The 22783-nt window shown below is 37.8% G+C and overlaps 1 protein-coding gene across 2 annotated transcripts in view; it reads left to right on the top strand.

The window, feature by feature from the left end:
- The window catches only part of HACD1 (3-hydroxyacyl-CoA dehydratase 1), a 23919-nt gene extending 1144 nt beyond the window's left edge, over positions 1-22775 (top strand). Inside the window, exons 2-9 of one of the 2 annotated variants that reach the window (XR_002830489.1) lie at positions 11519-11636; positions 11814-11832; positions 11910-11998; positions 14560-14681; positions 15359-15544; positions 18794-18795; positions 19338-19516; positions 22599-22775. Coding sequence is in view for 1 of the 2 variants with exons in the window: in XM_006093739.3 (XP_006093801.1) it covers positions 11519-11636; positions 11814-11832; positions 11910-11998; positions 14560-14681; positions 19338-19516; positions 22599-22681 (610 nt within the window). In the remaining variant the exon portion in view is untranslated. The remainder of the gene's footprint in view (positions 1-11518; positions 11637-11813; positions 11833-11909; positions 11999-14559; positions 14682-15358; positions 15545-18793; positions 18796-19337; positions 19517-22598) is intronic. The other variant, XM_006093739.3, reaches the window with a different exon arrangement.
- The last annotated feature ends 8 nt before the right edge of the window (positions 22776-22783 follow it).

A 22783-nucleotide genomic window follows, 5' to 3' on the forward strand; every position in this document is an offset into this window, starting at 1 on the left:
GCTGGGGGGGGGGATCGCCGTGCGCACCCGGAGCATTTGCTTAATACGGTGCACGACGTGAGGGCGGGCGCGAGCGCGGGCCGGGAGGCTAAGTATAGTCCCCGGCAGGAATGCGGGGCCGACCCGCGGAGGAGGCCCGACCGCCCCGGAGCCGCCGCTGCTACCGCCGTTGAAGAAACGCCTGGGTCACGTCACCCCGGAGCCCTGAGCTGTCCCTCCCGGTGGCCCAAACCAGCTTTCCCGACCGCCGGCCCCTAGCGTGCTTTTCCTTGTGTTGCAGATCGCTGGGTAGAGTGTTCTGAACCGTTAATGTCACCACGATTTTTTTTTTTTTTAAGCAATAGTACTCTCTAGACTAGAGCTCACTTGGTACGATTTAAAACAAAAAACCACCCTGCCTTACTGGAGCGTGTCACTCGTGTCCAGCATCTTTCTGGCCCCGTGCTCCGTTATTGATACCCTGTACTTGGTTTCTGCCTTTGGGTTTGTTAAGGTTACACAGTGACCATCGCTCTTCAGACACCTGTCAAAGTGACTTCTGTGTAGACTTGCTTTTCAAAAGCTGTTAGGAGCACGCTCTTCCCTTTCTCAGTTGCCTTGCTTTTAAAAAGAAGTTATTTTCCATGTGGCCTGAATGTAATTAACCTATGTCAATGTGGGGGAAAGTTTAAAGCTTTTATAGAAAGTTTATAGAAAAATGTGATTGTCAAAGATTGAATAAATGGTTGGACACAGTACTGAGTACCTTATTCTGTGCTTAGTGTGCTAGTGTAATCCCGAACACCAAATACAGTTCATAAGAAATATAGTATTTATTGAGGATTTACTATGTGCGAGGCACTGTGTTGGTACCATCTCATTTTTAATCCTCTACAATCCTGTGAGGGGTATATAATATTATATTTAATAGATTAGGAGACTGGGGCACAAAGAAATTAAGTAGCTTGCTCACAATCCCACAACCTAGCAATTATCAGACTTGGACTTCAGCCAAGTCTGACCCTGGAGCCGTGTTTCTTCTTCACCTTTCTGCTTTACTAAATTTTATGATCTCGAAAGTGGGAAACTAATATATTCAAAGCAACTGGAGGACAATTGAGCACCCACTGCATGCTGCTGCCTGTAAATGTGGAGACTGAAAGAATTCTCTCTTCTCGGTGTGATAGTCTCATCTAGTTAATAGACATTTATGGAACACCTGCCATGTATTAACTGGTCTGCTGTCCCTTCTCTTTCCAGTCCAGCCTTTCAGGCCACGTTACCTTCTAAAAAACAAAAGTCAGTAACTCCAGTTTAATGCCTTACGTGACTTGCCATTACCTTTACCATAATCGAAGGGATTTAGGCGGTGTGCCATTCAAGGCCCTTTGCACTATGCTTCTGGATTTCCCGTTTCAGTTTTATTGCATTTGAAATTCCCTCTAATGCACGATGCCCTCAAAGCACTATGCATTTTAATTTTCATGGCTCTCTCCATCTTTGCTCAGGCTGTTTTCTCTTCGTCTAATATCCTCCATGTGCCTCCCATGACTTCTAACCAGGTCACTCTCGTTGAAGTTTTCTAGGTCTCTTACTTGACCTGGAGCAGAATTAAACGCTCTCTCCTTTGTGTTCTCACACTTCATTCCTCTCCTTCCTACCTGCCCCAGCAAATTACTGCTTGTCTGCAGCTTGTCTGTCTCCCTGCCTGTAGTGAGAAGGTCTCTTGTTATTTTCATCTCTGTTTAAAGGTAAGGATAATTGAAACGGAATAATCTACATAACTAACTCTTTGGAGTTTTTCTAGTGATACTGAGATTTGAAGAAGGAATAGGATTTGCATATGTAGAAGGTAGATATTTCAAGTGAGATAAATTCTGGAAATAGGCATGGGATGTCAGAAAGCTTGGCATATTATCTTGATTTAAGTGGAAGGTTGGGGAATAGTGACAGGTAAGGTTGGAGAAGTTGTTTTAGAAGTGGGACACCAAGGTTTACATTTAATGGGGTGGATAGCAGAGGGTTAGTTGAGGGTCTTTTCGTTTGTTCATTGAACTTGCTTATTTTGTTTTTCTCTTAGCAGAACTTTGGTGTGTTTTTTTGTAATAGTTTTGAAAACAATAAAATTATAATTAAGAAGCAAACATTTTACACAAATGTATAACAGAACTTGCCTAATTCTATAAGCTTAGCACGACCTTTCATGTGTCCTTATTTTTCATGAGTATCTAACCTCCTTCAGGTTTTTTTCAAACCTCTATTCTCAGGGAGGCCTTCCCTAGCTATCTTCATTCAAATAGCAACCCCACCCAAACACTCCTTATTGCCCTTGCCTGCTTTTCTCCACCCCACTTATTGCTATATAACTGTATAATCTATTTTAATTTATTGCTTATTGTCAGTCATCCCCTATTAGAGTGTAAGCTCCTTGAAATACTCAATAAATATTTATTGTGAATGAATACATATTACAGAGTATTGTAGTTATAGTATCTGTTCTCACTTACTATTCTGTCACATATTTCTATATAATTTTCATAAATACACTTGTTCCTGATTACATAAGAGTGTATAGAATTATGTAAAATCATGCTCTACTGACATGTTGCTTTTATTTGTTTCTGTTGAATTAGTTGCTTAAGATGAATTCTCAGAAGTAGAATTACACATTTAAAGGATGTAAGGACTTTTATGGTACTTGGCTAGGAAAGTGAGCATTTCTTTTTTTCGCTTTTCAAACAATACTTTTTTTAAATTTAAGAAGTATTTATTGCATGTTCACTATGTAAAACAGTCATGCTAAGCGAAATAAGCCAGTCAAAGAAAGATAAGTATCACATGATCCTACTCATATGTGGAATCTAAAGAACAAAATAAACTGATGAACAGAATAGATCCAGAGACATGGAAACATGGAACAGACTGTCTAATCTCAGAGGGAGGGTGGGGGTGGGCAGGTGGGAAGAAATTAATCAAAGAATTTATATGCATATATGCATAACCCAAGGACACAGACAATAGTGTAGTGAAGGCCTGGGGCGGGGAGTGGGGGGAGGTGGGCAGATGTGAGCTAGAAGGCGTCAATGGAGGGAAAGGGGGACATCTGTAATACTTTCAACAATAAAACAAATTAAAAATATATATACACTTTCTATCACTGCAAACAATGAACATGCATGACTAACAAATACTTTTGAAGCTGTTAAGTGCATTGTTCTAGGTTAAGTAAGTGACGTAAGATAAATATTTTAGGCCCTGTCCTTGAAGAAGTGTAACCCGGGGCATTTATATATGGCAATAAAAGACAAATGAAATAAATCTCTGCAGAGGTGTCAGGTCAGATAGGTGGGGGGGAATCAGAGAATCAAAGCTTTGTGGGGGAGACCATAGCATTTCAACTGAGCTTTGAAGGTTGAGTAGGATTTATGAGGCACGGATGGGGAGACAGCATGAAATAGGGTATAAAGGTTTGCCATTGCTGGACGTGCTGATGAGGCAGCAACAGATGGGCTGAAGTATAGGGAGGGAAATGGAGATAGAGGGGCAGTTTGGGCCACTGCAAAAGCTTTTTAAATGCCTTGCTAACATGTTTGGATTTAATCTGTAAGCAGTAAAAGAAGGTGTTGATTAAAGGTTATGTTTCACTCCTTTTTAACTGGGTAACCTCAGATAAATTACTTAACAAAGTTTCAATTATAAAAGGTAAATAAATCCCAGAATAAAAAAAAAAAAAGAAAAATAGGAGAGGCGGTGAGCTTCAGTCGCCGGCCAGCCTGAAAACGGCCCTCAGCCCCTCACCCAGACTGGCCAGGCACCCCAGTGGGGACCTCCACCCTAAAGGGGGTGTGGCCAGCCTGAAAACAGCCATCAGCCCCTCACCCAGGCTGGCCAAGCACCCAGTGGGGACCCCCACCCTAAAGGGGGTGTGGCCAGCCTGAAAATGGCCCCTCATCCAGGCTGGCCAGGCACCTCAGTGGGGACCCCCACCCTGAAGGGGGTGTGACGAGCTGCAAACAGCCATCGGTAATATGCAAACTAACCCTAACAGCAGAAAGACTGGGAATGACTGGTCACTATGACACACACTGACCACCAGGGGGCAGATGCTCAATGCAGGAGCTGCTCTCTGGTGGTCAGTGCGATCCCACATGGTGGAGCTCTGCTCAGCCACAAGCAAGGCTGATGGCTGCCAGTACAGCGGTGGTGGTGGGAGCCTCTTCTGCCTCCTCAGCAGCTCTAAGGATGTCCGACTGCAGCTTAGGTCTGGACATTTAGGTTCTTTCTTGTTTGGGGCTATGACAAATAAAGCTATGGACATTCATGTACAGATTTTTATATGGACACATGCTTTCATTTTTCTTGGGTAAATGTCTACAAGTGGAATGGCTGGGTCATATGGTAGTCACATTCTTGACTTCTTAAGAAACTGCCAAAATGTTTTCCAAAGTGGTTGTACCATTTTCCATTTTCATGCTCAATGAATGAAAGTTCCAGTTGCTGCATGTCTTCACCAGCACTAGGTCTGGTCAGTCATAGTTTTAGACATTCTAATTGGTATGTTGTGTTATCTCATTGTGGTTTTAATTTCCCTTTCCCCAGGGACTAATGACACTGCACATATTTTCATGTGGTTACCAGTTGTTTACCTTTGTATAGTGTCTGTTCAGATCATTTGCTCATATTTTTGGGGGTTGTTTCATTTTCTGTTAAGTTTGAGAGTAGTCTGGATACAAGTCCTTTACCAAATTATGTGACTTGTAAATATTTTGTTCAAGCTGTGGCTTAGCTTTTCATTCTCTTTATAGTGTCTCTCAAACAACAGGTCTTAAAGGTTAAAACATGGATTGGTTGCTAAATGAAAGTTTCAGTTTAGTCTAGGAAAGGAAATTTAGAGGTGTCAGTGAATAATATATGAAAGTACGGATGGTATGAATGTCCAAGACCATTGCTGGTACATGCCTCCTAGTGGTTACTTTAAAGGAGGTACAGTATAAAGAAGAAATGATAAAATTAGAATATCATTTTTCAATAACTGCTAAAATAATGGATCTGGACAATCATTATCAATGATGGCTAATATCACAGACAAGAGAGACAGTGAGAAATTATGTACTTCCTAGAGAAGTACACAACACAGCCTGTGAATTAGCTTGGAACATGAATCTGTATGATCAAGCCCCTAGAACTATCAATTTACAGGAATTATAGGGGATAGAAGAATATAATAAATGACATGTGGGTATTTGATTAGTACAACCCAGATTCAGGTAACTCTACAGGACAAACCACTCTGTTTCTTCAACAGAAAAATTGTAAGAGGGAGGGAGTGAGGGGAAACCTATCTATACTAATAAAAGGGTAATATGCTAATTAGACCAGGAGACCTTCTGGACGTCCTTCTGGACAAAGCCATGGTGGCAGGGCCAAGGCAGAGGCGGTTAGGGTCAATCAGGCCAGCAGGGGAGGGCAGTTGGGGGTGAGCAGGCCAGCAGGGGGGGCAGTTGGGGTCGAGCAGGCTGGCGGGGGGGGGGGGGGAGGGGAAGTTGGGGGCGAGCAGGCTGGCAAGGGGGAGCAGTTGGGGGCAAGCAGGCCGGCAGGCAGAGTGGTTAGGGACAGTCAGGCAGGCAGGCAGGTGAGTGGTTAGGAGCCAGCAGTCCCGGATTGAGAGAGGGTTGTCTGACTGCCGGTTTGGATCGGGCCTAAACCAGCAGTCGGACATCCCCCGAGGGGACCCAGATTGGAGAGGGTGCAGGCCTGGCTGAGGAACACCCCCCTCCCGTGCACAAATTTCATGCACCGGGCCATTAGTACATTAAAAGGGGCATAAAAGACATAGCAACTAGTCCTGGCCAGATGGCTCAGTTGATTGGAGCATGTCCTGTACACTAAAAAGTTGAAGGTTCAATTTCTGGTTGGGGAACATACCTAGGCTGCAGGTTCGATCTCTAGTTGGGGCACATATGGGAGGCAACTAATCGAAATTTCTCTCTCCCTTCCTCTCTCTCTAAAAAAATCAATGAAAACATATCCTCCGGTGAAGATTAAAAAAAAAAATTCATAGCAACTATGTATGATTTTTATTTCAATCATGATGTAAAAATTTATGAGACAATTGAGGAAATTTGTATCCTGACTATTTTGTGATTTAAGAAGTTATTGTTTATTTTAAAAAATGGGATAGTGGGATAGTGGTAGCCCTGGCTCGGTGGCTCAGTTGGTTGGGGCACCCAGTAAACCAGAAGGTTTCAGGTTTGATCCCCAGTTGGGGTACATTGATGTTTCTCTCTCTCTCTCTCTCTCTCTCTCTCTCTCTCTCTCTCTCCTCCCTCCCTCTCTCTCAAACCAATAAATACATATCCTTGAGTGAGGATTGAAAATGGGATAATGGTATTATGGTTATGTTGGTTAAAAACAATGCTCTTAGAGATGCATAATAAGCATTTATGAATTATAGGATGTATGATTTGATTCAAAATAATGAGGGGAGAGTGATGGTGGGGAGAGAAAGGAATAGAGGTTTGGATGAAACAAGGTACACAGACAGTGGTTTGAAGGTGGGCAATGGGCACATTATACCATTCTCTATATCTTTGTATATGTTTGAAATTGTTTGTAATAAAAATTTAAAAAGCAGTGTTTAATTTTTTTTAAAGGAGAAATAGATAATCAGGTTTTCAAGGAGCAGGTGATCTCCAAGAAATCTCAGGAGAGAAAGAAGCATGAGAAGACAGCTGGAGGAAAGCTCCTCTCTCTATAGGGTTTTTCGGGGTCATTGTAGCCATACTGGCATGAGAACAAGGCCCTGTGTTTAGCAAGTGATGGCATATATCTCCTGTTACAGCACTGTTCTGTTGTCTCCACTTACTAATTTAGTTCCTTGAGGTAAGAACTATCCTGTTTACCTCTAATTCCCCAGCATCCAGCACACTATCTGGCTCAGCAATAAATGTTGAACCTAAAGATGAATGAATAAACAGATGAATTAAGCAAGTAAGCAAGGAACCTTCTACAAATGGAATACATGTTTATATTTTCCCAAGAGAGTATTTTATCAAAGACTGAATGTATCCATTTGGGTTAGTGTTTGGGTAATCAATAGCTCTGGCATATTAAAAAAAAACACAACTTTTAAGAAAAGAATTTCTAAGTGCTCTGTCTTTTGGTTTTGTTCCATCCACCAAAAGGGTGGATTACAAACAAATATTTGGTAATACCAAAATTAGGTAAAGGTAGGGCACTTAGGAGAGGTTGTGATGGTAGGACTTAAGGAGAGAGCGCGAATCCCGCGGAGTACGCGCAATTCACGCGAGCCGACTTAACTCGTTTCCCCCACTCCAAGTGTTAAAAAAAAACACAACTTTTAAGAAAAGAATTTCTAAGTGCAGAAGCTATAATAGTTTTTGGAATACTTTTGGTTTTATTACACTTTCTAAACTGATGGATGTAGGAAGTCCAAAATTAGGTAAAGGTAGGGCACTTAGGAGAGGTTGTGATGGTAGGACTTAAGGAGAGAGCGCGAATTAGTTCAGATTAGGTCCTAGCATAATCTGAAAAACAGATGAGAGGTTAGCAGATGGTTCAGTGGCCCTTTCTAACCCCACAGTGTTAATTTCCTTTATTTTAAACAGGTGTGTTATCATACTATACTAGTTGGTACAATACTGCCACCTATAGAGCAACAGTAAAACTTGTTATAATGTTATAATGCATGGACTTTCATATCATGCTTTTTAAAAATATAGTAAAACCTCGATTTATTCGGGCAAGGGGGTATCTGTTAAAGCTGAAAGTCCATTATATAATAAAGTAGGTTTTCTGAATATGTATGGTAGGAGATTGACAAATTAGTTTTTACTTATGTAGACACTTTGTGTAATTAAAAATAAGCATGAAAAGTTTAATTTCACAGAAAAGTTTTCCATATGCATCACAGTAATTTACATTTAGGCTGAGTGAGTCTAGCGAAAGTGTGCATTCATCAGTCACTGTGAGTAAACAAATACACACTCTTGCGGCGTGGCTTAGTGCCCGTGGGAGCATAGGCTGACATGCGTTAAACCTGCTGTAGAAAGTCACACCACGGGACAACAGAACCAATTACCGTGTGCAATTCGATGTAATCACGTGCTAATCATTCGCTGAACATTGTCTTCCCGGTGTTAAATTGTATGAGTTGTTTGTATATTGTGGAAATTAATTCCTTATCAGATGTGTCATTGGCAAATATGTCTTCCATACTTTGGGTTCCCTTTTCATTTTGATGGTTTCTTTTGCTATGCAGATGCTTTTTAGCTTGATGTATTCCCATTTGTTTATTTTTTCCTTTGTTTCTCTTGCCCTAGGAGATGTATGAGTGAAAATTCTGCTATGTGAGACATCTAAGATTTTACTGCCTATGTTTTCTTCTAGGATTTTTATGGTTTCGTGACTTACATTTGAGTCTTTCATCCATTTTGAGTTTAGTCTTTGTGCATGGTGTAAGTTGGTGGTCTAGTTTCATCTTTTTTGCATGTATTTGTCCAATTTTCCTAACACCATTTATTTAGAGACTGTCTTTACTCCATCGTGTGCTCTTGCCTCCTTTGTCAAATATTAATTGAATATATTGGCATGGGTCGAATTCTGGGGTCTCTGTTCTGTTGCATTGATCTACCCTATATGCCTATTCTCGCATCAGTACCAGGCTCTTTTTATTACAGTGGCTTTGTAGTATAGTTTGATGTCTGATATTGTGATCCCTCCAACTTTGTTCTTTCCCAAGATTGCTGAGGCTATTCAGAGTCTTTTTTGATTCCATATACCTTTTTGGAATATTTGTTCTAGATCTGTGAAATATGCCGTTGGTATTTTAATGGTATTGAGTTGAATGCATAGATTGTTTTGGTATTATGATATTTTAATGATATTAATTCTTCCAGTACATGAACAAGGTATATGTTTCCATTTATTTGTATCTTCCTCTCTTTCCTTTTTCAGTGTCCTATAGTTTTCTGAGTATAGGTCTCTTACCTCCTGGGTTAAGTTTGTTCCCAGGTATCTTATTATTTTGTTGCAGTGGTAAATTGTATTTTTTTTTTTTTTAGTTTCTCTTTCTGACAGTTCATTATTGGTGTATAAAAATGCCATTGATTTCTGGATATTAATTTTGTATCCTGATACTTTGCCAAATTCATTTATTAAATCTAGTAGTTTTTTGTTTGGTGGAGTCTTTAGGATTTTCTATCTATAATATCATGTCATCTGCAAATAATGACCGTTTTACTCTTGCCTTTCTGATTTGGATGCCTTTTATTTTTCCTTCTTGTCTGATTGTTGGGGCTAGGACTTCCAGTACTATGTGGAATAAGAATGGTGGAAGCGGACATCCCTTTTTTGTTCCTGATCTTAAAGGAAACGTTTTTAATTTTTGCCCATTGAGTATGATATTGGCTGTAGGTTTGCAATATATGGCTTTTTTATGTTGAGGTATGACCCCTCTATTCCCACTTTGCTGAGAGTTTTTATCATAAATGGGTGTTGACTTTGTTGAATGCTTTTTCTGCATCTATTGATATGATCATGTGATTTTTATCCTTCATTTGGTTTATGTGATGTATCATGTTTATTGATTTGTGAATATTGTACCAGCCTTGCATCTCCAGAATAAATTCCACTTGGTCATGGTGTATGATCTTTTTAATGTATTGCTAGATCTGATTTGTTAATATTTGGTTGAGGATTTTAGCATCTATGTTCATCAGGGATATTGGCCTGTTATTTTCTTTCTTTGTAGTACAGTATCTTTATCTAGTTTTGGAATTAGGATAATGCTGGCCTTGTCAAAAGAGCTTAAATTCCCTCCTCTTGAATTTTTTGGAATAGTTTGAGGAGGATAGGTGTTAGTTCTCCTTTGAATGTTTGGTAAAACTTGCCGGTGGAGCCATCTGATCCAAGGCTTTTGTTTGCTGGGAGTGTTTTGATTACTGCTTCAATTTCATTAGTTGTCATTGGCCTATTCTGGTTTTCAGATTCTTCCTCATCGAGTTTTGGAAGATTGTGTGTTTCTAGGAATTTGTCCACTTGATCCAGGTTGTCCAGTTTGTTGGCATATGATTGTTCATAGTATTTTCTTAAAAAATCTTGTATTTCTGTGATGTCAGTTACTTCTGATTTTATTGACTTGGATCTTTTCTATTTGTTTCTGTTTTTTCTTTATTGATTAAAGTATTACAAATGTGTCCTTATTCCCCCATTGTCCCCCCATCCTCCCAGTCCTGCCCTCACCCTCACCCCCTTGTCTGCATCCATCGCATATGCTTATATGCATGCATACAAGTCCTTTGGTTGATCTCTCCCCCTCACCCCCACCCTCCCATACCTTTCCTCTGAAGTTTGAGCATCTGATTGATGCTTCTCTGTTTCAAGATCTGTTTTTGTTCATCAGTTTATGTTGTTCATTATATTCCACAAATGAGTGAGATCATGTGATATTTATCTTTCTCTGACTGACTTATTTCACTTAGCATAATGCTCTTCAGTTCCATCCATGCCGTTGCAAATGGTAAGAACTCCTTCTTTTTTACAGCAGCATAGTATTCCATTGTGTAGATGTGCCAAAGTTTTTTTTAATCCACTCATCTGATGGGCACTTAGGCTGTTTCCAGATCTTAGCTATGGTAAATTGTGCTGCTATGAACATAGGGAGGCATATATCCTTTCTAATTGGTGTTTCTAGTTTCTTGGGATATATTCCTAGAAGTGGGATAAGCCTGGCTAAAGGTTCATCAATCTTGTTTATATTTTCAAAGAACAAGCTCTTGGTTTCATTGATCTTTTGTATTATTATTATTTTTTTTAGTCTGTATGTCATTTATCTCCACTCTGATCTTTATAATTTCTTTTCTTCTATTTACTCTGGGATTTTCTTGTTATTGTCTTTCTGACTCTTTTAGATTTAGGGTTAGATCGTTCATTTGAGCTTTTCCTTGTTTCTTGATGTAGGCTTGTAATGCTATAAACTTCCCTCTCAGGACTGCTTTTGCTGTGTCCCATAGATTTGGGGTTGTTGTGTCCCATAGATTTGGGGTTGTTGTGTGACACAGCGATTTTTTTTTATTTAATGAAAATTATAAAAATATTAATTGATTCTTATTAATGACTTTACTTATAATTATATATAGTTATGTATTATGTATTTGTATAAAGTACATATTTACACAGCTTTTTACCTTAATTCGCTATATGATTACTAAATGCTTTATAATAAGTTCATTTTTGCTAATAAACCTGATTTTTTTCAGTCTGTCAGTTTATCTGGTGGAACCAAAGATACAGTCGACATTGTTTTACATTTGTACGTAGTTGGTTGCAAATATGTTCTGTTCTTCCCCTTGAAGAGTTCATGTGAAAGTAATATTTGTTATTTCTTCCTCAGGTTTTAAAAACAGAATAACAAATTAAGACATACATGTTATTATTATTTGAATTATGGCATTCTTTATAGGAAGATTAGTTGTATTCATTTTAACAACACTTTATAAAATACTTTCATTTTCTCTAGGTGGTTGGTTCTAGCTATTACCATGGTGCGTTTTTATATGGAAAAAGGAACACACAAAGGTTTATATAAAAGTATTCAGAAGACACTTAAATTTTTCCAGACATTTGCCTTGCTTGAGGTAAGTTTTCAATTATTCTATTTTTTGTCATTGTAATATTTATTTGAAAATATATTTGTTGAGCAAAAGCAATTTTGCTGATTACATACCACTTACAGATTTATTTAAAACCAATGTCAACTAGGATTTATTTTATGTTGTATGGTACTGACTTGTGATTTTTTTATTTGCTTACAGATAGTCCACTGCTTAATTGGTGAGTTTTTTAATTTAATTTTTATATTTGGTATAAATTACCTTGAAGACAATGGTTGACTTGTTTTTTTCTTTAAGGAATTGTACCTACTTCTGTGCTTGTGGCTGGGGTCCAAGTCAGTTCCAGAATCTTTATGGTGTGGCTCATTACTCATAGCATAAAACCAGTAAGTGACATGAACATGTTCTCTACTTGAGCCTGCAAGACAGCTCTTTTATTAATAGGAATCTAAAATATTAGTACTGGTATATTTCAGGAAGCAAAATCATTGGACAAAAGAAAGCTTGGGTTTTGATTTAAGTGTTTGTCCTTTGACTCAACGAATTAGTAGAATAACTTTGAAACACAAGCAAAACCAAATATTAGCATTTTATATTCATAATATACTCTCCTCTGGTGTGTTCCAGTTTTTAAAATTACTATTACTATTCTGTCAAATGCTTAACTGAAAATTTTCTACTGAAGTTATGTATATTGTCTTTGTTTATGTAATTTGAACTTGTCAATGTAAACCATTTATTTTTCCTCATTTAGCATTGAGTGTTTTAGCAACACACATAAAAAGTAAATGTAGTTCTGGAGATATGAACAAATGTCAAAGACAAAAAGTTAGAAGGGTTAAGGAACTTAGGGAAAACAAGCACGTTATATACTGAGGCATGACAGGAGAGAGACCCGGATCTAGTTAATGGCTTAAACCCTTTTAGACAAACAAACACGTGCTTACTATGTCAAGACATTGGGCCTTTTAAACCCATGACAAACATTTCCCAGATGGGCCCTTCTGACCTTCTTGACAGCCTCTGGAGTCTCCTGTCTACTTGAGGACAGATCTCTGGCCTCCTTTCCATTCCTCAGATGCCTTTCTCTACTTGGGATGATACTTAACCTCCCTTCCATTGCCTGCAGGACTCACTGTCCCCCCCTCCCCCCTGTCTGCATGGGGACAGATTGTTGACCTTCTGCCCTTTTATTACTCTACACTCCAGCCCTCTTGACCAGTATCTTTCACTCAACTTACTCCATCCATCTGGTCCCTAACCAATGACTGCCATACAGAGAGCAATGAGTGCATGCCACATGGAGAGCCAGACTTTTAATTCAGATTGCCTTGTAGTTTAAAAGCAGGGGTCGGACATTAACAGAATAAAAGAGAGACTATTCTGGACAGGGAATGAATATAACAGCTGGGCCAGGATCACAAAGAGTCTGAAGACTGAGGAAGAAGAAAGAAAAGACAGGGTGGCCAACATTAACTGGAGAAAAGAATTTGAAGACAAGTAAAGGTGGCTAGTCCCCAAAGAGAAAAAAGATCCATCTGCTTGCTCTTTTTTTTTAATCCTCCAGAGGATCTCTACCTTAATAGTACTATTTAATTTTGTCTAACTCTTTAATTAATTCAACCAACATTTATTGAGTGCATTCTATACACCTGGCACTGTGTTAATTTCTGGATTTACAATGAATAAGGCACTCCCAGCCAGCATGCTGGGGATCTGGCTATTAGTAATGCAAATAGAGTTTCAGCCTCAGCGCCTGTGATTGGGATAGATACGGGTACTAGACAAGTTTTTGCACAAATAATTTTTTCATTATATTAACATTAGTGCTTTGAACCAAGAGACCAGCATGCATGGCAATATACTTCGGGACTTAGCCTGACCTAGGGAGTGAAGATAAGCTCCCTGAGGAAAGAATGTATAAGTTGAGTATTGATAGGGATGCAAGAGTCAGGCAGACAAATTTTAGTACAAAATTGGCAAGTGTTATAATACAGATATGAACAAAATACTGTGAGAATAAGGAAAGTGAGCAAATAACTGCTCAGGGTGAAAGGAATTGTTTGGGAAGTTTTCCAGAGGGTGTGATATTTTAGCTGGATCTTAAAATATGAGATGAGAAGGGGTTTTCTATGGGATTAGCATTCTAGTTAGAGGGAATAGCATGTGTTAAGGCATACGTGTTCAGAGCATGTTCTGGAAAGAATACAAAGTTTAATGTCACCAGAGAGAGGTGTTGGGGATTTGGGGTGGGAGTTTGGGGTGGGGTTGGATCAAGTGTTTGCAGATGAAGTTAGAGAGATTTCTGAGCTCAGATTATAAAGAACCTTGAACTTCATGCTCAGGTGGTAGGATTGTATCCTTTCCTCATAAATAGTGGGAAACCACTGAGACTCAAATCACAGGACTAGCTGCCTCCAATTTTGTTTTTGTTTGTTTGCTTCTTTGTTTTGCTTTTAAGAGAAAACTTTCACCCATGAAGAGAATAAAGCAGTGGCGAGATTTGTCAGGAGGCTGTCCCGATAGTCTGGATGAGAGATGATAAGGCCCTGGTAGCAGGGCCAAAGATGAGTGGGCAGATTCAGGAGTTCGTGCTACAGTAGAATGGGTCTGATTTGATGACTAATAGAAAGCCGGGGGGTTAGATTGTTCCCATGCTGTTTTGAGGGGGCGATGTTGCCCTGGGATAGCTGAGTTACTGGCTGGAGTGAATTGTGAGAGAGAATCCAGTACAAATGTGACCATTCCTGTGCTGAGGATACACTGAAATTGTGTGTTTATAATGAATTACATAGTGGTGACTGCATTAGTTTTCTGTATTACATCTGTCTAACCCTACCATGCCATTATAATAAAAGACACACCGTAAATAATTAAGAGACAATATCTTCATGGAGAAAAAAGCTCAAGCTCCAACAACACTGTGGATTTCTCTGTCATTCTGCAGATCCAGAATGAGGAGAGTGTGGTGCTGTTTCTGGTCGCGTGGACTGTGACAGAGATTACTCGCTATTCCTTCTACACATTCAGTCTCCTCAACCACTTGCCATACTTCATTAAGTGGGCCAGGTGGCGATGCCTTGTAGTTTAGTTTCTCACAGTCCTGTGCATGCATATTTTGTTGCTGAGCTAACACCAGAGAATTAAAATTTGTGTTTCAGCCCTGTAATGCCAGGGTGCTGTTGTTCTGCATACTTAGCAAAACATTATAAGCTGCATTCTAAAGGCTTAAATTAATGATCAGAGAGAAATAATCTATACTTTTAGGAAATCAATATAAGACAAATTATATTAGTACCTTTAACCTCTAAACTGGTCATTCGTTTTTTCTTTAAAAGCAAAATATGCATTTTGGAAATTATATTAGATAAACAGTGTGCCAAAAACATGGCATTTTGTCTCATTGATTTAAATTATTTTAATATTCAATGCAGTAGCCACAATTTTTAGTATCTTATACATATAATGTCAATTTTTTGTATGTATAAAATACTAAGCGACAGACATTTAAAAAATCACACTTATTTGTATTATTTGGACTGGGAACAAAATTTATATTTCAAAGGTTCTAAATATATATATCCTAAAACAGTAATTTTTAAAGCAAAAGATTTTTTTTTCTTTTTAAAGGCTGAATTCTTTGAGCAGCTGATATTTTACAAAATTATTATAAAAACAAGATTGTTCTTTGGAGAACAAACCGCAAAGCATAGGTTTGTTCATTTCATTTTCTGTTGTACTTCTAGTGGCAATCACATCAATAACAACTTAATGTGCTCTGCGCCAACTGCATAGTTGAAATGCAGGCATGAGCACAACAAAATCCCTGCCCACTTAAGATGGAGGAGGCAAAAAATGATCCCACTAACAGCTCTGTGAAATGCCAGGGGGTAAGAAGTTCAGGGAGGCACAGGATAAGAGATGTGCATCTCGTATACGTCTGTCCCATGTGGGTAGGATAAAGGGTTTCACAGTATTTCCATTTCTTTACATTTGTCTGTTAAACTACAGAAATAATATGTTTTCTTTGTAAAAGGCTCAAATAGCACAGAAGTTTGTAGAATAAACACAGAAAGTTTCTCTTTGCACTCTTACCTGACCCACTCCCTACCCCTTGGAGGGAAAAAGTGTGGCCTTTACCCATCCAGACTTTTTCATATTATCAAAAATGTGAACACAGTGTGAGTTTTAAAAAACATAAATAGGATGACATTATACTTGCTTTTTGTTTATATGTTGGAGATCTTTTTTTTTTCTAAATCACTATAGGTATATTTAGATTTAGCTCTTTAACTCTTTAATATCCCATAGTATTAAGGACCCAGTTTTGTATTGCTAGAATTTAGGTCATTTTCAATTTTCAAATGTTATAAATACAGCATCTCAAATAATGCTATATCCATATTTCTGATGTTTTTTAAAGCTCTGATATTTATACTCATACATTCCTTGTTTGAAGGTAATCTGTAAGCTGGTGTCAGGTTTGTTTTGGATAATCACCATTGTGTTATATAATTTTTTAAACTTTTAAAAATATTTTATAGTTCTTTTTCAACATTTTTGGCTTACCATTTTGTATGTAATAAAATTCTTTAAAATTATAATTTTAGCTTAAACATACTGTCTGTCTTAAGAAAGTTGCATTACCATTTATATGTGTTTGGTTGGTTTTTATTCCTGTTGTATCTGAATAAAACACACTCACTTTCGGTGATTGGGCCCCTCATAATGTTGGCGGTTTGGAAGCTGTACTCTAATCCAGAATGCTTGTTAGTGCCATTTTGCATGACCTCATTCTTTCCGTCTCTAACGCCTTTAAAAATATAGATTCATGATATAGTCTTTTTAAATTTGCTGTTATTTATAACATTTGTGGAAGATAGTGGTCTTGAATGCTTTGTGTGTTTGCCTTTGGGGATGCATTTGCATGTTTTGAATTTCTGGAAAAGTTCACAATTCTGCCATAGCATTTAAAATTTGCTCTTCAGAAATCCTTTGTCAATTGCCTTGATGTTAAATAAGGTACTGTAAAATCTTTCAAATTTGAAATGCACATGTTAGCATAATACATCATGTCAGTTCATTATAATTATTATATTTTGTGCCAAAAATTGTAAAGATACCAACTGTCTATATATATATATTTGCCAATCCCCATAAGGAACCTAAAATCATATTTGTACTTATGTTCAAATATTGAAGATATTGTTCTCAAATAAAGCTTCACTTTAGAAATGCCTTTTTATTTATAACTAGTTAGCCTAGTGTGACAGTTTGAATACAACTTGATCCTATTTGTGTTAGAAGTATTCTTAGAAAGTCCTCCAAACAGATCATTGTATATTGTTGTTTTCATTTTAATTTCCAGCTTAACTTAAAAAATACATTCCCTTCAAAAATTTTTAGGTGAAAATTAGGAATCTTTAAGGAACATTGTATCTTTTTCTGAATGGTAGTTAAATCATACTGCCATCAGAACTTAGAGAGTGATGATGTAATCTTTTTAAAATACAAATAAAGTCAAATAAATTATACAATTTATTACCATTTTATTAAAAATAATCACTCTTTAAGGCTTTAAACGAGTTTATCATAGGAGTGATTTTTTTTCTATTAAAGAACAATGCTACCAAAAAAAGCTGAGAATCACATAAAGTTAATAAAAATGACTTAAATAAGTTTGAATGTTTTACTTGAAAAAGGAATATAATATGTTCAGTAATATGATTTTAAATTGAGATAGGAAAATGATATTGGAAAAGATTGATTTAAATGATACAAATAACTACACAGACTGGAAAGAAAGCAGGTTAGATATACTGAAGGAAAGGAGGGGGTAAACTGGAACAGGAAAAGGATAATTTTTCTTTCTTTTTTAAAATATATATTTTTATTGATTTCAGAGTGGAAGGGAGAGGGAGAAGGAGATAGAAACATCAGTGATGAGAGAGAATCATTGATTGGCTGCTTCCTGCACGCCTCACACTGGGGATCCAGCCTGCAACCCAATTGCCATGCCAATGCTCAGTCGCCATGCCGGCTGGGCCAGTTTTCTTTCTTTACTAGTTAATCTATTTGGGCAAATAATTCTGTCCCTGTCAACCATCTTTTATCCTTGTATAACTGGCATCCTATATAATAAAAGCCTAATATGCTAAGTGTCTGGTTGTCCGGTCGTCCAGTCGGCTGTTCAATCAATCAAAATGTAATATGCTAATGATATGCTAAGGTTGCTCAACCACTCACTATTACATGCACTGACCACCAGGGGGCAGACGCTCCAACTGGTAGGTTAGCTTGCTGCTGGGGTCTGGCCTATCAGCCTGGCCTGCGCCCTCTCGCAATCTGGAACCCCTCGGGGGATGTCAGAGAGACAGTTTTGGCCAGATCCCACAGGCCAGTCCGGGGGACCCCACTGGTGCACGAATTCCTGCATCGGGCCTTTAGGAATAAGATTGTCTCTAGGCTTCTGTCATACTGACAAATTTGATTTTTCTTTATAAATATTTCTTAATGCCAACAATGATTAAATAAAATATGGATTCTTTTTCCACCAGAATTTTGACCTTAATTTTCGGCTACATAATGACTGGCTTGGAGAAAAACTGTTTTCTTTAATGCCTTGGGTCCTTGAGGCTGCTGCTGCTGGACACCAGTAGGAACTTGGAGATTGTTGCCCTAACTGCAGCATAAATGATGCCTGGCCTGCTCTATGTCAGGGAACTTGCCACAGTCCACGTGAACAAATTGTGATTTGGGGATTTAGAATAGAACCTTTTTAGTTCTAATTTAAGCAAGCTAAACTATTTTTTTTAAAGATATTTTTTATTGATTTCAGAGAGGAAGGGAGAGGAAGAGAGAGATAGAAACACCCCCTCCTGGGGATTGACCCACAACCCAGGCATGTGCCCTGACCAGAAATCTAACCTTGACCTCCTGGTTCATGGGTTGATGCTCAACCACTGAGCCACACTGGCCAGGCTACCTAAACTACAGTATTTATTAATGTAGGAATTCAGGGGACAGCTTGTTTTACTTGTTTTGTTGTGATAGTAGTCTTAGACAATTACTGGTTACTGATGCATTAGGTAATATCAGTTTTCTGAAATATCAATTATCTTTTAATTAGTAACCACAAAGGGTTTTCCAAATCCCTTCAAATAGGTAATTTCAAGATTTAGATGTAAAATTAGGATCATAGCTGGTCTTTTAAAGCATAGCATTTGAATGATAAATGTGTAGCTTCAGGGGAATAAATCAGTCAGTTATGATTCCAGGTGTCAAAGAAGTTACCTTTAAAATACCTTACAAGCTTACATATGCTTTACAACTTAATACTTACACCTTTTAACCATTTGTACGCCATAAGCATCTATAGATGCAAGCGGCAGACCTTTTTTAATTAAATTCAAAATATTGTGGCAGTTAACTGGTCAAACTAGTTTAAAAACTGCATATACATGTAAAAATGTATAGTACTTTAAAGTAAGTTGACTACTTTATGATCTTGCCATTTGAAATGGAAAGTGCTATGGGAAAAAAGGATGATAATTAAATTAATAAGCAAATGATTAGGAAAAAAATTAACCCTTTCATGTGAAGTTATTGTAAATATGTATAGGAAGGAGAATTTTTAAGTTTAAACATAGCAGTAGCAAAAGAACCATGATATAAAATTCAATATTTATTCTAGAAAAATAACTTTGAGGTTTTTCTTTTTTCCAGATATAATTTTTTTATCATCTTATATCCTGTTGGAGTTGCTGGTGAACTTCTCACGATATACGCTGCCTTACCATATGTGAAGAAAACTGGGATGTTTTCAATAAGACTTCCTAATAAATACAATATCTCTTTTGACTACTATTATTTTCTTCTTATAACCATGGCATCGTATATACCATGTAAGTATGTATTTATTAGTACTTTGATTTAGCATGTGCTATGAAAGTTTTTGGAAAGATATCATAATTGCTAGCTTAATAAGCAAGGAGAAGTAACAGCTTACAAATACATTAAAACTTCTGTTCATGGAAATGCTCTAAAACTTGATTGTAGTGATGGTTGCACAGCTGTATGAATTTACTAAACTAAAACAGTACACTTAAAAATGGGTGAATTTTATGATATGAAATTGACATTTCAATAAATGTGTATATATAAAAAAAACCTCTATTCAATCCCACATATATTCACTAATATGAAATAATTGAAGAGCTAGTGAGTTAGAAAAGGCTTTTTCCAAGTTATGAGAAGAAAGGTAAGTAAATTAATTTACAAATGATTATCTTCTCAAAATTACTTTAAAATAAGCTAAGTATGATTTATTTTTTTAAAGAAAAGATAAAGCATGGTTCAGTGAACTATTTGTAAGCATTTAGAGTTACATATCTGAATAGAAACATTTTATCCTAGAAAATGTCAGGTCATTTTTATCTATTCATTAAGCATATACTTGGAGAAATCATCTAGGAGTACTTTTTAGTCTTATATATGTTGCTCTATGCTCTGGAAAATAAAGAAGCTACTTTTCTTAAAATATTTTGAGTAACTCAGCCTCTTCTAATTTCTCATCATCTTTCAATAGTTGCAATGAATTAGTGAGGCTTTACTTGTTTCATTTAAGTACTAATGGTACATGTTTAGGTCAAATTTTGATAGTTATTAGCAGGAAATAATGTAAAGCAAGGTGGTTAGTTACCCTTCTGAATAAAATTAGAGATTGGTGGCAGTGAGGCGAAAGGGAAATAAGAAAAGTTTATAGAATCTAAAGTCTACATTGATGCAGTATAAAATACATCATCTAAAGGGGATGAATATAAAAACTGGCCAGCACCTGGAGGCCTCCAGTTTTTAAAAAAAGATTTTTATTGATTTCAGAGAGGAAGGGAGAGGGAGAGAGGAATAGAAACATCAACAATAAGAGGATCATTGATCGGATGCCTCCTGCACGCTCCCTACTGGGGATCGAGCCCACAACCCGGGCATGTGCCTTGACCGGGAATTGAACCACGACCTCCTGGTTTATAGGTTGACCCTCAACCACTGAGTCACACCAGCCCAGCCAATTTTTTAAGCTTTTCAGAAATCAAAATGGACTTTTGTCAGTTAGTGTTTTTATTCCCCTCACTTGTACCATTTCAGCCTGGCTCTCGTTAGATTTTCACCAGCGTTGGTTCAGGAGAGCTAGGGAGTGGTACACCTATGACAATTGTTTGTGTCCCCTGCTTTTCCCGACACCCAGTGAATGGCAGCACACCTTGAGCAGAGCCAGACCTTGCTTCCATGTCTGTCATATCATAGTTGCAGTTTCAGGGGTTGGGCTCTCATTCCTTTTGACCACTGAGCCATCTGCAAGAAAACCCAGGGCCCAACAGATCACGGTTGAAACCAGCAAACTGATAACCTTAGACCAGTGGTTGGCAAACTCATTAATCAACAGAGCCAAATATCAACAGTACGACGATTGAAATTTCTTTTGAGAGCCAAATTTTTTAAACTTAAACTATATAGGTAGGTACATTGTTATTAACTTAATTAGGGTACTCCTAAGGCTTAGGAAGAGCCACACTCAAGGGGCCGTAGTTTGCCGACCACTGAGCCAGGGGGATGTTCTCCACTTGATTATTATTAGTAATGATAACTAATGTTGCTTTGCTTACTAAATTCCTTGCTAATTAAAATATTAAGAGTACTTTTTGAGTACTTATTTTAATTTTCAAACGAAGTATTGTTAGTTCTCATTTATCATGAGGACTTTATAGATTAGAGAGGTTAAGTGGATGGATTAAAAGTCACCCAGCTAGTAAATAAAGTCAGGATTTGAACTCAAGCCTACACTTAAACTCAGAATGTTAGAGAAGCATTTGCAATCACTGGTCAGTTAGCTTTAAGTATATATGACCTGAATATATTTAGACCTCTAGGTATAGTATGATGGTTACATATATTAAGATGAGTAGAACCTACATATTAAAAAGTAAAATCTGTTGTGCATTTTTGCTCCATTTGAGCCTGTCTAGAAATACTTATCTGAAGTTGCTGAAGCTAGATATTCAAAGCTTGTTTTGTCATTAAAGTCATTGGTTTGATTATTCTGTGTTCCATTTTCAGGGATGTTTTTACATTTGTATTGTTGCTAGTTAATATGAATTTGTTCATCTATTAACGCTTACACTGTAATTTAAATCACTGGTTCACATTGACTCAGAATAATTTTCCAAATTTGATAGGGCAGATGACAGTTTGTCTAACTGATCTAATACATGCACATGCATGTGATTGTATAAAACAGACTACCCTTATACCCAGCCAAGAGGGGCCTCTGCTCTGGGCCCTGTTCTGGCTGTCCACTGATCACCTCTCCACCCCTCGCCTTCTAGATCACACTTTGGAAACCCAGAACCATGGAATTTGCTGCCCACATGGCACTGGGTGTACATCTAGGCACCGCATAGGCCTCCTCCCCAATCCGTTCTCCTGAGGGTTAACCATGTCGGCAGTGTACACGGCCCTGAAATTCAGGGGGAGCTAGGGGCAGCTGTTTGTGAGGGGTATGGATGGGGGTATGAGTTGTGTGGGCTTGCATATCCACACATATATTCACAATACCCCTCGTGGTATAGGACAGCCAATGGAATGGAGAGCAGGGGGCCAGGCGGGCAGCTCTTCTGTGCTGGAATGTTCTGGCACAATATTCCAAATTATTACTAACTTCAAACATGGCCTTCCAGGTCATCATGAAAGTATATTTGTCAAGGTAGTATTAAAGTTTGCCATGAGACCTCACAGCTTATGGCATTAAAGTCTGTAGGCAGATGGTCTATGGCCTCCATTTGTACTCTCACCCTGAGCTCTGTAAATACGAAGGGGTAGCAGGTGGCATCTGATGTGCTTGCTTTCAAACTTTGCCACTTTTAAGAGGTTTCAAGTTTAAATAATTTCCAACAATAGCTTATCTTTCTTTGTTTTCTTTTTTCAATGAAGTGTTTCCACAACTCTATTTCCACATGTTACGTCAAAGAAGAAAGGTGCTTCATGGAGAGGTGATTGTAGAAAAGGATGATTAAATGACCTCTACAAACAAGGTGCTTTTTCCAGAATAACCAGGATTACTTGAGTCCAAGTTTTAATAACAAGAATAAACAACTTCATGAAATACTACAGATTGT

This window comes from Myotis lucifugus, unplaced genomic scaffold (genome assembly GCF_000147115.1).
Source record: "Myotis lucifugus unplaced genomic scaffold, Myoluc2.0 scaffold_121, whole genome shotgun sequence".
In the NCBI taxonomy this organism is placed as follows: Eukaryota; Metazoa; Chordata; class Mammalia; order Chiroptera; family Vespertilionidae; genus Myotis; species Myotis lucifugus.